The sequence below is a fragment of the Muscardinus avellanarius genome (assembly GCF_963383645.1).
Source record: "Muscardinus avellanarius genome assembly, chromosome: 2".
Lineage (NCBI taxonomy): Eukaryota > Metazoa > Chordata > Mammalia > Rodentia > Gliridae > Muscardinus > Muscardinus avellanarius.
Window position 1 is genome coordinate 90,785,417 of NC_137787.1, and position 12,033 is coordinate 90,797,449.

The following is a 12,033-nucleotide window of genomic DNA, read 5'->3' on the forward strand; positions in this document are numbered from 1 at the left end:
TATTGAGCAGGTTTGTGGACGTGTTTTGTGTATTGGGCTAAGTAGATGGACATTCTGGGGGAGGTGTGTTTGTGTATGCATGTGTATACTATTTCTAGGAATAAGATCACAGTTAATATAGTGAAGTCATCTTGTATTTATAGTACAACATTATATAGTAAACACGCCATGTCACTGAGCTAATAAAATTGTCCATTGTAGATCTGTTTTGTAAGTTTCTGTGAAGTGTTGAAAGTGAATCTGCAGCGCATCTCTTTACATATGCGTCGTGGACATATTTTGAGTGTGGATGCTTCTGTCACTCTGTAAAATTTCCCAGCTTTTCTGGTGAAAAAAAAAATGTTTAAACTCAGAAAGAGCACCCAGCTATAATTGAAAAGAATAAAAGTGCTAAAACATGAAGGATATTAATTATATTTTCCTGACATGCTTGAGTAATTCAGTTATGAAAATATTAATTATTTTCCATTTAACTAAACAATTTGGAGCGACTGATATTTTTCAACGGGGTGTTTAGTGAGTGTGTGTTTTCTGTTTCTTCTACAGTGGTGAACTATGACAATGTAGTGGACACAGGTTCTGAGACTGATGAGGAGGACAAGCTTCATATTGCTGAGGATGACGGTCTTGCTAATCCTTTGGACCAGGAGACGAGTCCAGTTAGCGTGCCCAACCATGAGTCCTCCCCACACGTGAGCCAAGCTCTGTTGCCAAGAGAGGAAGAGGAAGATGAGATAAGGGAGGGTGGAGTGGAACATACCTGGCACAGCAGTGAGATGCTTCAAGCCTCTGTAGATGGTCCAGGTAAGTGTTTAAAACAATCGGCCCCTTCATATGCCATTTGCAACTAATCTGTACTACCAGCTGAATGTCTCCAGCCAAAATAATTAAAATATTTCTTCCCACTGCCCTCGCAGAATAGAGATACCAAAGCTGGTGACAGATTATGAAGTGATAGTAATGTTATCACATTACAGCATTTACATTTTAGGAAGGGATTATATTTCAGTTTTGAGGCAAGTCCAATATGAACTAAATTTTCAACACATAACATGAAGTATTTGTACAACATTTGCAACGTGCAAATTATATAACATGATCAAGATTTATACTTTCATGACAGAAAATGAAAGCAAACACAAAACTCATATATATGTGTATGTGTAGTAGTAGTAGTAGTAGTAGTGGTAGTAGTAGTAGTAGTAGTAATAGAAATCACGTATCATTTCAAATCAAATTACTGCCAGTTGAGTATAGTTTCAGCATCTGTCTGACACCTCCTATTGTAATTCAACCATCTAATCATTACCTTTTGTTAAGTGTGAATGTGATTTCACACTTTTACCTGGTCAGGTAGCTTTTTTATTACTTAGCAGCTAAGTACTTGATAATGATTCCTGCTGTTTGGTGGGACTCTTGAGGGAATTAAAAGTGGTCCAAGGCCAACTATAAGAAAAATAAGATAAATTATGTTCAAACTAAAACTTTAGATGCTACTGTGCATATGAAAATGGCTTGGTCTAAAAGCCACTTGTGACAAAGTGTCACTGAGGCATAATATCTTCAACAAAACATATTTATCTTCAGTAAATCTTACTCCAATGAATTGCTCATCTTCATGTGGTAAAATGGCCTGAGGTGGATTTTTCTTTAAATGTCCCCTCTAATTGAAATCTTGTATCTCCTTAATCTCTATTCCAAGATCCCAGTAAGAGATATCATGATTTACCCCACTTTTTTTTCTGACAATATAAATAACAGCACCATTTTCATAAATAACGAGGTGGTTGGGAAGAAGTCTACCTGTTATTGTGATGCTGCAGACTACCAAACACTGAACACAGGCAGAGAAATTATTTGGTATACTGGAGGAAGGATAATAAAAGTATTTCCACTACTAAAGAAAATCAAATGTGAAGGGGAAAAAAAAAAGACCCATGGCAGTTTAAGCGTAGTGTATTTGTTTTTCGTTTTCCTAACATACTGTGCCAAGTTTTGTACTCTTTCTGTTTCCAATTTTGCTTTCGCTGAAGGTTTCTCGAATCTCAGCAATCCCACACATAAACATTTATCGTTACATCCATTAAGACTTAAGGTTTTAGATTTTCAACTATGAGGGAGAACTCAGCCAAAGATGCTTGAAAGATAAATACGTTTAATTAGGGGCAGAGGATGATCATTAAAGGAAGTCTGACTGCTGCAGAAGTCATTAACAATCTTAAATGAAATTTTTATTTTTATGATAGCCATTTACATGTATAATAAGAGCCAATGATTCTTGGGAGCAGTGTGACAGAAACAGAGTGTGGCGAGAACTCATGTAAGACATACTATTTAAATGAGCTGGTGTTAGCTATTCATATTTGTTAATGAACTAGATATGCAGGGCTATAAGAATGAATGTTCTGATGCTTTAAATTTTAATATCTAGAAATCAAGGGTAAGGACCAATTACTAGAATTTCTACCCTTAAAGGAATAATTAATAATGATATAACAAATGTACAGCCCCAAACTTCTAAAAAAAAAAAAAGTTTAATTTAAAAAATTAAGATCAGTAGTTGCAAAACAGCCCAAAGAGCAATGTCAGGACGTGGCAGTTTAGAATCACGGCAGCTTTTTGTGTTGGTCATGGAACATAATTCTAAACATTTTAATATACAAGAAAAAAAAATACATACAAATGCCTTGTAGACTCTGTGATCACCTGTAGTTAATGGTGCCTGTGATACAAATGAACAGGCTGCTCTTTGCTCTTACCTTTATGGTTAATAAACTAGCATTCTGGAGTCACAATAATTAAATAAAATGTAAATCTCTAATCTCGTTTGGCTATTTGGACCAAGAAAGTTACCCAGCTATTACCTGTCTAGTCCTAATGATTAGTAATGATTTATTGTTCTTTTTTTATTGTTCTAAAAGTGCTCTGATGTGGTGCCTTGATGTCTAATGAAAAGAAATTGGTCTTAAAAGGTACTCATTGTTTATCCTGACTCTCAGATAACACATTTTTCTTCTGATAAAATATTTTCTTATTTATTGTTCAAAACACAATATAGACAATAATTCTAATTCTGGTGCTGTTTTATTTAGTAGTGTTTTATCCCCGGTGCCTGGCTGTCTAGCGCCATACCTCAGCACATAGCTTTACTGTGAGATAAGCCCCCTCTCTTCTGCTCTTTCTCCCATGCGCTCTGTAGTTTGTCTGCAGGATGCAGGTTTTGAACTGAAGAGCGCAGTGGAGTTCTTACTGTGCCTTTCCGGTTCCAGCACAATCAAAGTTTTGTGTTTAGAATTGTCCTTGACATTCTTTCGTCCACAATGGAGTGGACACAGTGTGCTGGAAACCATGACATCAGTATCATTGACACAGACTTCAATAAATCACCTGTATCTCGGCCTTTTTCTGCTTGTTCAAGGATTCTTCATCTTACGGAAGAAAGTGCTCTTTATTGTTACAAACCTTCATCCCAAGGGTGACTGGAAAATACAAACTTTTACAAGTGTTTTAAAAATAAATGCACTATGTGGTTTTAGACACAGTATGCTGAGTCAGAGGTGTCTTGGAAAATGTTTAAGCTCAGACATGAGGCAGAAAGACAGCCAGGACATCAGAGGAGATATTCCTAAACTATACATCATTATGTCCTTCTGAATATGAGTTTGCGTGGCACCTAACTACACAAGCATATACATGATATTCCAAATAAATGCCTGAAAAGGTTTAGTTTCTCATTTTAGTAAATTCCGCTTGATATTTGTAAAAGAACAAGGTTGATGCCAGTAAATTGAAGCAAAATGCATCCTAGGTCAAAGTGACACCATCTCATCCCAGATCTCTGAAAGATCTGTTTCTCAGTTGCACAAACTTTGGTCCAAGAGAATGAGAGCTAAATAATGCTGCGGCGTGCAGTTTACAAGTGTCAACTTAAAAGGGTCGACCACTCATTTGTACATCAGCCTTTATAAACTTGGGAAGCAACCACCTACTGTAACTTCTTTGTACTTTTACATAAGAAAATGACAATGAGGAAGGAAGTGCAGCAGAAATCTTGAACATTGCCACTATTATGCAAAAAAAAAAAAAAAAGGGCTGTTAACTGTTTTCCCCTCGGTGACTTGATGTGCTCTCAGATGGAAAACTTATGATTCTTGTGACTCTGGCTACCAGAAATCACATGAGATGTGAGGAAGAAAGACACAAAAGCTATATTTATATCCAGTACTGAACTTCTCAGAAATACCTCAATTTAATTCCTTGCACATACTGATAAAAAGAATATCAGAAGAGGGAGGCTTTCAAACGATCAATTATTACAATTGACAACACAGTATTGCTATCTATTGAACTTCTAAATGTTTTATGCAAAATGTCCCTGTGAAAATATTCTCTGAATAAAAGAGAAGTCCGGAGTCAGGAGTGAATTTAAAGTGGTCGTACAGCTTATACAAGGAGCATCCAAATCATCTATTTTGTGCAGTTGCATTAAATAAGCATCTAACGTATATTTGTATATTTTACCTCAAGAGGACAATGATGATTTAGTTCTGATCCTATAAACAGATATACTGTAGGACGCTGCTTTTAGAATATATCTTATTTTTAGTGTCACACTTTCTAGACCCTGTACTCCTATCGAAGTAGTCTAGGATGTAATAAGCCAAAAGCAATCAGGATAAATCTGGGGACTCAGAGTCTTATTTATAAAGTTTTAGAAACTTTTTCTTGTTTTAAGTAAAATGATTATCACAGAAAGAAACTCATTCTGGATCATGTTTGGTTCTCATTAGTATCGTCATCGTAAAACTACTATGTTTAAAGTTAAGGTTTAATTGAAGGATTTTTTTTTTTAAACTGGCAGCTGTCCTATTCTGCCTTCTCACAGATTCTGTGATCTGGTAGGTAGGCAGAGATATTCAAGAATTTCCCCATTTTTCAAACTCTCCGTTATTTGGAAAGATTACCATTTTTAAAAATGGCCTTTAATCATTTATGAGTCTTCAACTTCGGTGTTAAATATGTTCATCTTGATCAGAGCATGGAGCTGTTGTTATATCTGTGTATTTGTTCTCACAAAATGACTATGATTACCTACAGAGGCATAAATGGTAGGAGGAGAGGGGGTTTATGAGAGACTGGGGAAAGAATAAAGAAGATATGTTTTAGAAGTGTATATAAAACAGTGAAATAGGTATCTTTTGATACCTCTGGGATGTTTGTTCTGTAAACTAGGCATCCCAAGTCTTGATATACAGAATTAGGGCTTTTAAAAAGTGTGCTTGCCTAGATTAGCATCATCACAGCTTCCCCAAAGGGAAAGAAAAACATGAAAATAAAATGAGAAACTCTGACTTGCCACTAGGCATCCAGAGTTAGCAGAGGCATAGCAGCCAGCGTGCCTCTTCCTAAGTACAAATACTTAGTTGCTTTTGACTCTTATTGAAAAAATAATATCTTCCCCCTGTTTGTCACTAGAACTGCCACCAGAAGAAAAGCCCTTCGTTTGCTCCAAATAAGCACCTCTGTTTTTCACAGCTTGCAGTAATGCTTAAAGTAAATAAGTTCTTGTGCAGCTAGCACTATTGGATTCATTCAATTGCATGAACAAAGCTATTGTTTAGAGGTTTACAACAAGCCTTTTCTGTTTCCTTTAAAAGAATCTTCCTTGTTCCTGTGCTTGGCATGCTTAGCATAGTGAGCCTTTCTACAGCTCTCAAATGCTAAAGATAATTTTTCCCCACAGAAGAAATGAAGGAAGACTACGACACTATGGGGCCAGAAGCCACGATCCAGACCGCAGTTAACAATGGTACAGGTGAGCATTGTGTCCCACACTGAGATCGCGTAGACCTAGCATCAGGGGATTTAGTGAGTCTGAGAAAGAAATGCTGACCCGCCCATTTGTATCTCCACTACTTGACAAATAAGTCAGACTTATTAATTGCTGGTTTTGTTTCAAATCTGAATTTTCTACATTTTGGTATTTTAGAAAGCAAATATGTGTTTCATTCTTATGCCCCTAATTTGCTTCTGAAGCTCGGGATTAATTGAACTATATAAATGGATCCTTTTCCCAGCATGAGTTGAATGAATTTCTAGTAGGCATTTTTACTTTAAAAGATTGCAAAAATAATTTCTAAATTATAATATGATATGCCTCAACCAGCCACCACTTGGTAGCGGTCACTGAGAATTCAAATGATACAGTGTAACATAGATTATAAAAGGTGTTTTTTTTTCCAGAAACCCAAATTTCTATGAACATTCCTCACAAAAATTAATCATTGGAGTTCTTTTTACATTCTTTCTTCACTTTTGGTTCTCTGCATCGGCTAGCCCCTCTGAGTCATGTTTTCTAGGCAGAAGGTTTAGCGAAAAATTGACAGTTTAACTTATTTTTAATAAGGCCAAAAGTTACAGTGGGAAGGCAGTAAATGGTGATTGTTTTACTCTGCTGCTACAGAGCAGAAGTTAAGGACAATTGTGACATTCCTTTTGCTTTCCCAAAAACTAAAGGGCATCTTCTCTCACATCCTCATGTCACCAGCACAAATTTACATTGACTCACTGTTTATCTCTCTTTTCCCGGATGAGACTAATTATTTTTCAGTGTTTGAAACAATCCTCCACACTACCATTGCAAATATTAGCATACTGCCCAGTATAAAATTACCTTCCAAAACAAAACAAAAAAATCACGTAACTATTTCCACTCAACCCACTAATGAAAAAATCTTGCAGTTCTGTGAAGTTTCAGAAATGTAAATAATTAAGTTGTTATTCCTATCTCCCTTATGCTGGTCCACATAATAAACTGTTCATGCTGTGTTTCTATTTAGAATACGCTTATTAATAACTTAAAAGGCACTAATTCACTTTCTTGGGTGTAAAATAAGAGCAATAATTAAGAACTATTGTCATATTTATTTGAATAATGTCGATTCAAGGTATAAAAACTGAAATTGCACATTATTATAGAAAAAAACATAGAAGTAGGAACCAATAGTCTTAATTTCTAGACACACCTTTGGCAACAAGTAGATTATGACCTTGGGCAAGTAAGTAGTTACTTTCCTTGGAACTCAGTTTCTACACCTGTAAAACTAGCTGCTTGCTATGAATATTTTAATTTTAATATCCTGTGTTGCCTGGGTACTTAGGACATGTAAAACCAAAAACAAAAACAAATAACTTTATATAACAATATAATAATTAAGAGATATCATGAATTAGATAATTTCTATAATGTTACAAATCAGAGGGTCAGAAATAGTCTAATGTTCCTTTTAAAGATTTGTTAAAATTTAGCTTTAAGCATAAATAAATGCTGATTTTTATTACCTTAGTAACCATTTAAAGTGTCACAAAAGAAAATTTATCCCACAAAGGGACAATTTACCAGCCTTTGTATATACCTAAAATCTAAAGTGAGGTTAATAAAAGTTGTTCCTATCCAGAAGGTTTAAAAATCAATCTTGAACATTCTTTCACCAGGTTTTAAGACCTCCTTTTCTCATAATACTTTCTGTTCCTTATGGTTCATATGTATTCAGTCAATAAATAAATCAATAAGTGTTCATGGAGAATCTTCAATATATTCACCACTGTATGCATGTATGGGGGAAGATGGGCCAAGAAGGCTAAGGCATGGTTATTATTTAATTTAAAAAATGATACCAATATTCATGAAAAATAATGAACAATAAGTGAAAATATGATAAGTATGCAAAAATTGGTAGAAACCATAATTACTTGAATTACAAAAATAGGATACCCTGTGGGGTTGGTATTTATATAAGGTTTTATGAAGGAGATAGAATTTGAACAAGTATAATTTCAATAGTCATGGAAGAGTGAAGAATGGCTTGCTAGCAGAAGTTTGTGAGCCAAACTATTCAGAGAAGAGTAATGGGTATGGCTGAATTAAAGGGTCCTGGGGGCAATTTATGAAAAATAAAGCTAGGCATTCAAGTTGAAGCCCTCTGTTGGAGAATATAAAACATCAGAAAAGAAAGTAGTTTGGGTCATAGTACACCACCATCAAGCCTGTGGGAGAAAGCCAGACTCCAGAGACCAACTGGAAGCTATTGTAGTTTTTAAGGTGTGAAGTGAGAGAAATCATGTCCTGTGATGGAAACAGTAGGGAAACTAGCAACACAAGTTCTTAATAACTGATTAGGGTGATGGAGCTAAAGTGACTTCAAGAAATATAGCAGTTATTTGCTATTTTTAAATCATTAGAAGGATTCAATTTTGAGAAGATCTTGAACCAGGCTTTAAACATAAGCATTTTCTTATAAAAGTCACACACACACACACACACACACACACACACACACACACACACACACAACACACACACGGAAATATGGGAATGCTCATTGGAAATGAGGAATTGAAACCCAAGAAGTTAGGGCTAAAGGTATAAATTTGAGAATCATACAAATAAATTTAGATGATATTTAACATCATAGGACTATGGGATTTATGACCGAAAGTATAGTTATTGAAGCAAGTAGAAAGTTGAAGCCAGGGCTCCTGGGTTGTATGGAGAAAAATCAAAATAATTTAAGTAAAAAAGATTATAAGGAGAGATAAAAACATAAACATTCATAAACTTAAGAAAGAGAATTGCATTAAGGTGAGAAAGGGCAACTCAATTAAAAGCTTCAAATAACTACACTTGAAAGAATGTTGAAAGAATACACTGGAATTGGTAATTAGAAATTTACTAGTGACCCCTAAGTTATAGGTCTGCCCTTTAGGAGCATAAATATGTATTTCTTCCCAGCCACTTCTTACCCTGGGCATCTTTTTGAATGCTAAACATGAACTGAAATAATGCATCTCTTTTCTAGTTGGAATTACTTCTTGATGGGCCATCTCATTCTCTCTTCCCAAGTTCAAGATCCAGCTGTTGGGGGGAGAGATGTAGTTCAATGGTAGAGTACCTGCTTAGCAAGCACAAAGCCATGGATTCCATTCCAGCACTGGAAAAAAATACAGCTATTGGTTGACCTTCTTTTGTGGCCATCCCAAAATGTAATAATATCCTCATGCAATGAACCTGGTGGTTTGATGACTTTATCACCACAAATCCTGGGATGGGCTAAAAACTAAAAGTGATTTTGAAGAAATAGGGGAATGAATAAGAGAAAACAGCACTTGAACCTCCCTTTCATATTTTGAGGTTGATATATTTTTGACACATGCTCCAATCATGGTTTTTTTTTGTGTGTGTGTGTGTGTGTATATGTATGTTTTACTGGGAATCAAATTAGGGGCCTTCTACCTCTGAGCTATACCCTCAGCCCTTTTATATTTTTTGTTTGGAAACAGGGTCTTGTTCATTTGCCGAGAGTCTCACTACATTGTGGAGGCTACTCTCAAACCTATGATCCTTTTGTCTCAGCCTCCCAAGAACTGGAATTGCAGGCATGGACCACCATACCCAGCTCCAGTCAGACCATTTGATCTCTCATTGTAGATTCCCAAGCTAGAAAATCTTACAATTGACTGTTCTGAAACCTTCATGCCCTCTATGTAGTCAGTCCTCATCCTTCCGAACTCCTTTAACTCAATGTCCAGTTCCTTTCTTAGAACCTCTAATTGGTCCTTAAGTGCCTAGAGGACAAAGCCAACATTTGTTAGTCCAGTATTATGTGCCACCCAATTTCATACTAACAGTGTTATATTCTAATCTGAGAAAACTACTTGGTGAAATAAAAAAAAGAATCACATTTCAACCAACCTCTGAATCTCTGACCATGAAATCTCTTTGGAGCCTACTGTTTCTCACCCCCTTTCTTCTACTCATTCGAATTCTCACCCCTCCCTTCTCTTTCTCAGGACAGGCTAACTTTTCCTTAATGTGGCCATCTGTGAGCACCTCGAACTACATCAATGGCTCCCTATTCCAGAGCCCTAATGTGCACAACATGATGTTTACTTTGTTGAATTCTTCCTCTTCATGTGATTTGCAACTATTTCACCTAGTTAACTTCATGAAGATAAGAGCTTTCTTCAGTTGAAGGGGGGGGGCAGAATAACATGATATATGTTTCATAGGATTGTTGAGGTAATTAAATAAATTTTGATATCAGTAAATGACCAAAAACGCTGACTTTAACAAAAAGTCTATACCATTTGCCTCAAAGTATTCACTAAGGCAGTGAACAGACATGATGGCTTTATGACTGGTAAGATGCAAGAGTGAATGAATGAATGAATGAATGAACATTTGGTAGAGAACAAATTGACTAAAAAATTTAAAAAGCCACAGTATGCCAAAACATTAGCTAAGTAAAGGACTGAGTCAGTATCTTTAGAGAGTGAAACTAGAATTAAGTCCCTAAAATTAACTTGTTAAAGGCAAAGAAAAACAGCCCTCAGAATATTGGTATTTTCTTTTTACAATAAAGTTAGATTAACAGAACAGCAAAATGGATTTATATCAACAAAAAGCATTGCAAATCATGGTTTGTATTAAGCTTTCTCCGTTCCATAATTTCATTAGTTTTAATGTTTTTAAAAAGAAAGAAAATGGTAATGCGTTGATGGGTAAGACAAAGAATACCTGCATACAAAGAACCCTGTTTCTTCCAGATACTAATAGGGTTCAAATTTAGAATGAAATCATTAGCTAAAATGTGTGTGGAAAAAAAACTGTTTTCTAAGAAGACTGTAAAAATGGAAAGATTTAAGAGTGTTACAAAAATGAGTTTGCTTATGTGCTAGTAGTAACAAGGAACTATCTTAGGTGTGTGGTGATCATTAGCATTAAGGCAGTTCCATGTGCACATCAAGACCCAAAAAGGCCCCTGATGTTTTCTTTTTTGAATGTGTGAAAGTTATATTTACTCATACAACATAGTACTCTAGTTATAAAATGCTATTAATAACCACCTGTGTCTTTGCCTCCTTTGTTGGGAGAAAAAAAATGCACCTTACTTCCAGAAATTCGAAAAGGCCAATTTAAGTCCTCAGATCTTAATCTTATGTGACACAAGGAATTTCTTGTCTGAAATTTAACTATGTAGACCCCAGATATAGTCATTAAACATGCCTCTAACATTATAAGAATAAGATGAGATTAGATCTCATATGTAAAATATTTTATATATTTTATATTATTTATCTTATATGTTATTCTGTGTGTTATTTTGTAATGTTCCAGATTCTGGCATCACCAAAACATACATTTGAATTTTTTAACTACCTATTACTAGTTACATGAATATACTAGTATGTAATCAGTAAAAGCCTTAATTTCTGCACCAGTAAAGTGAAAATAATTATATATATATATGGCTTCAGGGCAGGGATTGAATGCTCTGCCATATTTAAAGCACCTGGTACAGAATATAACTAGGATAGTTGTTGACCCTGCTTTGCCTGTTTATTTGTTTCTATTTACAAGTAAGCCTTAAGCTATAAACTATTTTTATTTCTTAAAAAACAAATGCTTTGTAAATCATTCCACTTTAACTTCTGTAGTAGACAAAGTATTTTGCAAATTTATAATGAAAGGATTAAGCGGATGATTTTGAGAGCCTTTGCTACTTAAGTTCCTTTGATAATCTGGAAAACTACACTGACAAGGTAGACAAATTCTTTCCACTCTTCTGCTGCTGCATTTGAGGCTAAAATGAGAAAGTTAGGAAGTAATAGTTATAAAAGCTATCAATAACCACCTGCATCTATCTAATGTGTCGCCTATCTCATCTCATCTTTAACTAGCATCCTTAAATTAATTATAGAAGAAAAGGATTTAGTAGTACTTATGATATTTGTGTATAATAATGATGAAAGCCATTAAAGATGTTTCCTTTGATAACTGACTACCTTAAGGAATCACATCTTTTTTATTCTTACTCAGAACATCAATAAACAAATAGGAAACATTTTTCCCTTGTTAACACCCATAAATACCTACACCCATTCCTTTTTAGAGTGTTACTTATGTGCAGAATTAGTTGGTTGTTTTCATTGTTTGTTTGTTTTATTTTGTTAAAAAAAAAAAAAAACTTCAAG

General features: G+C 35.0%; 1 protein-coding gene across 2 annotated transcripts in view; it reads left to right on the forward strand.

Moving 5' to 3' along the window:
* Window positions 1-12,033, forward strand: part of ZEB2 (zinc finger E-box binding homeobox 2) — a gene marked incomplete at both ends in the record, with an annotated part of 130,187 nt that overhangs the window by 89,738 nt on the left and 28,416 nt on the right. The window contains 2 exons of one of the 2 annotated variants that reach the window (XM_080689615.1): window positions 547-804; window positions 5,744-5,815. In XM_080689615.1, the coding sequence (XP_080545741.1) occupies window positions 547-804; window positions 5,744-5,815 (330 nt within the window). The remainder of the gene's footprint in view (window positions 1-546; window positions 805-5,743; window positions 5,816-12,033) is intronic. The other variant, XM_080689616.1, reaches the window with a different exon arrangement.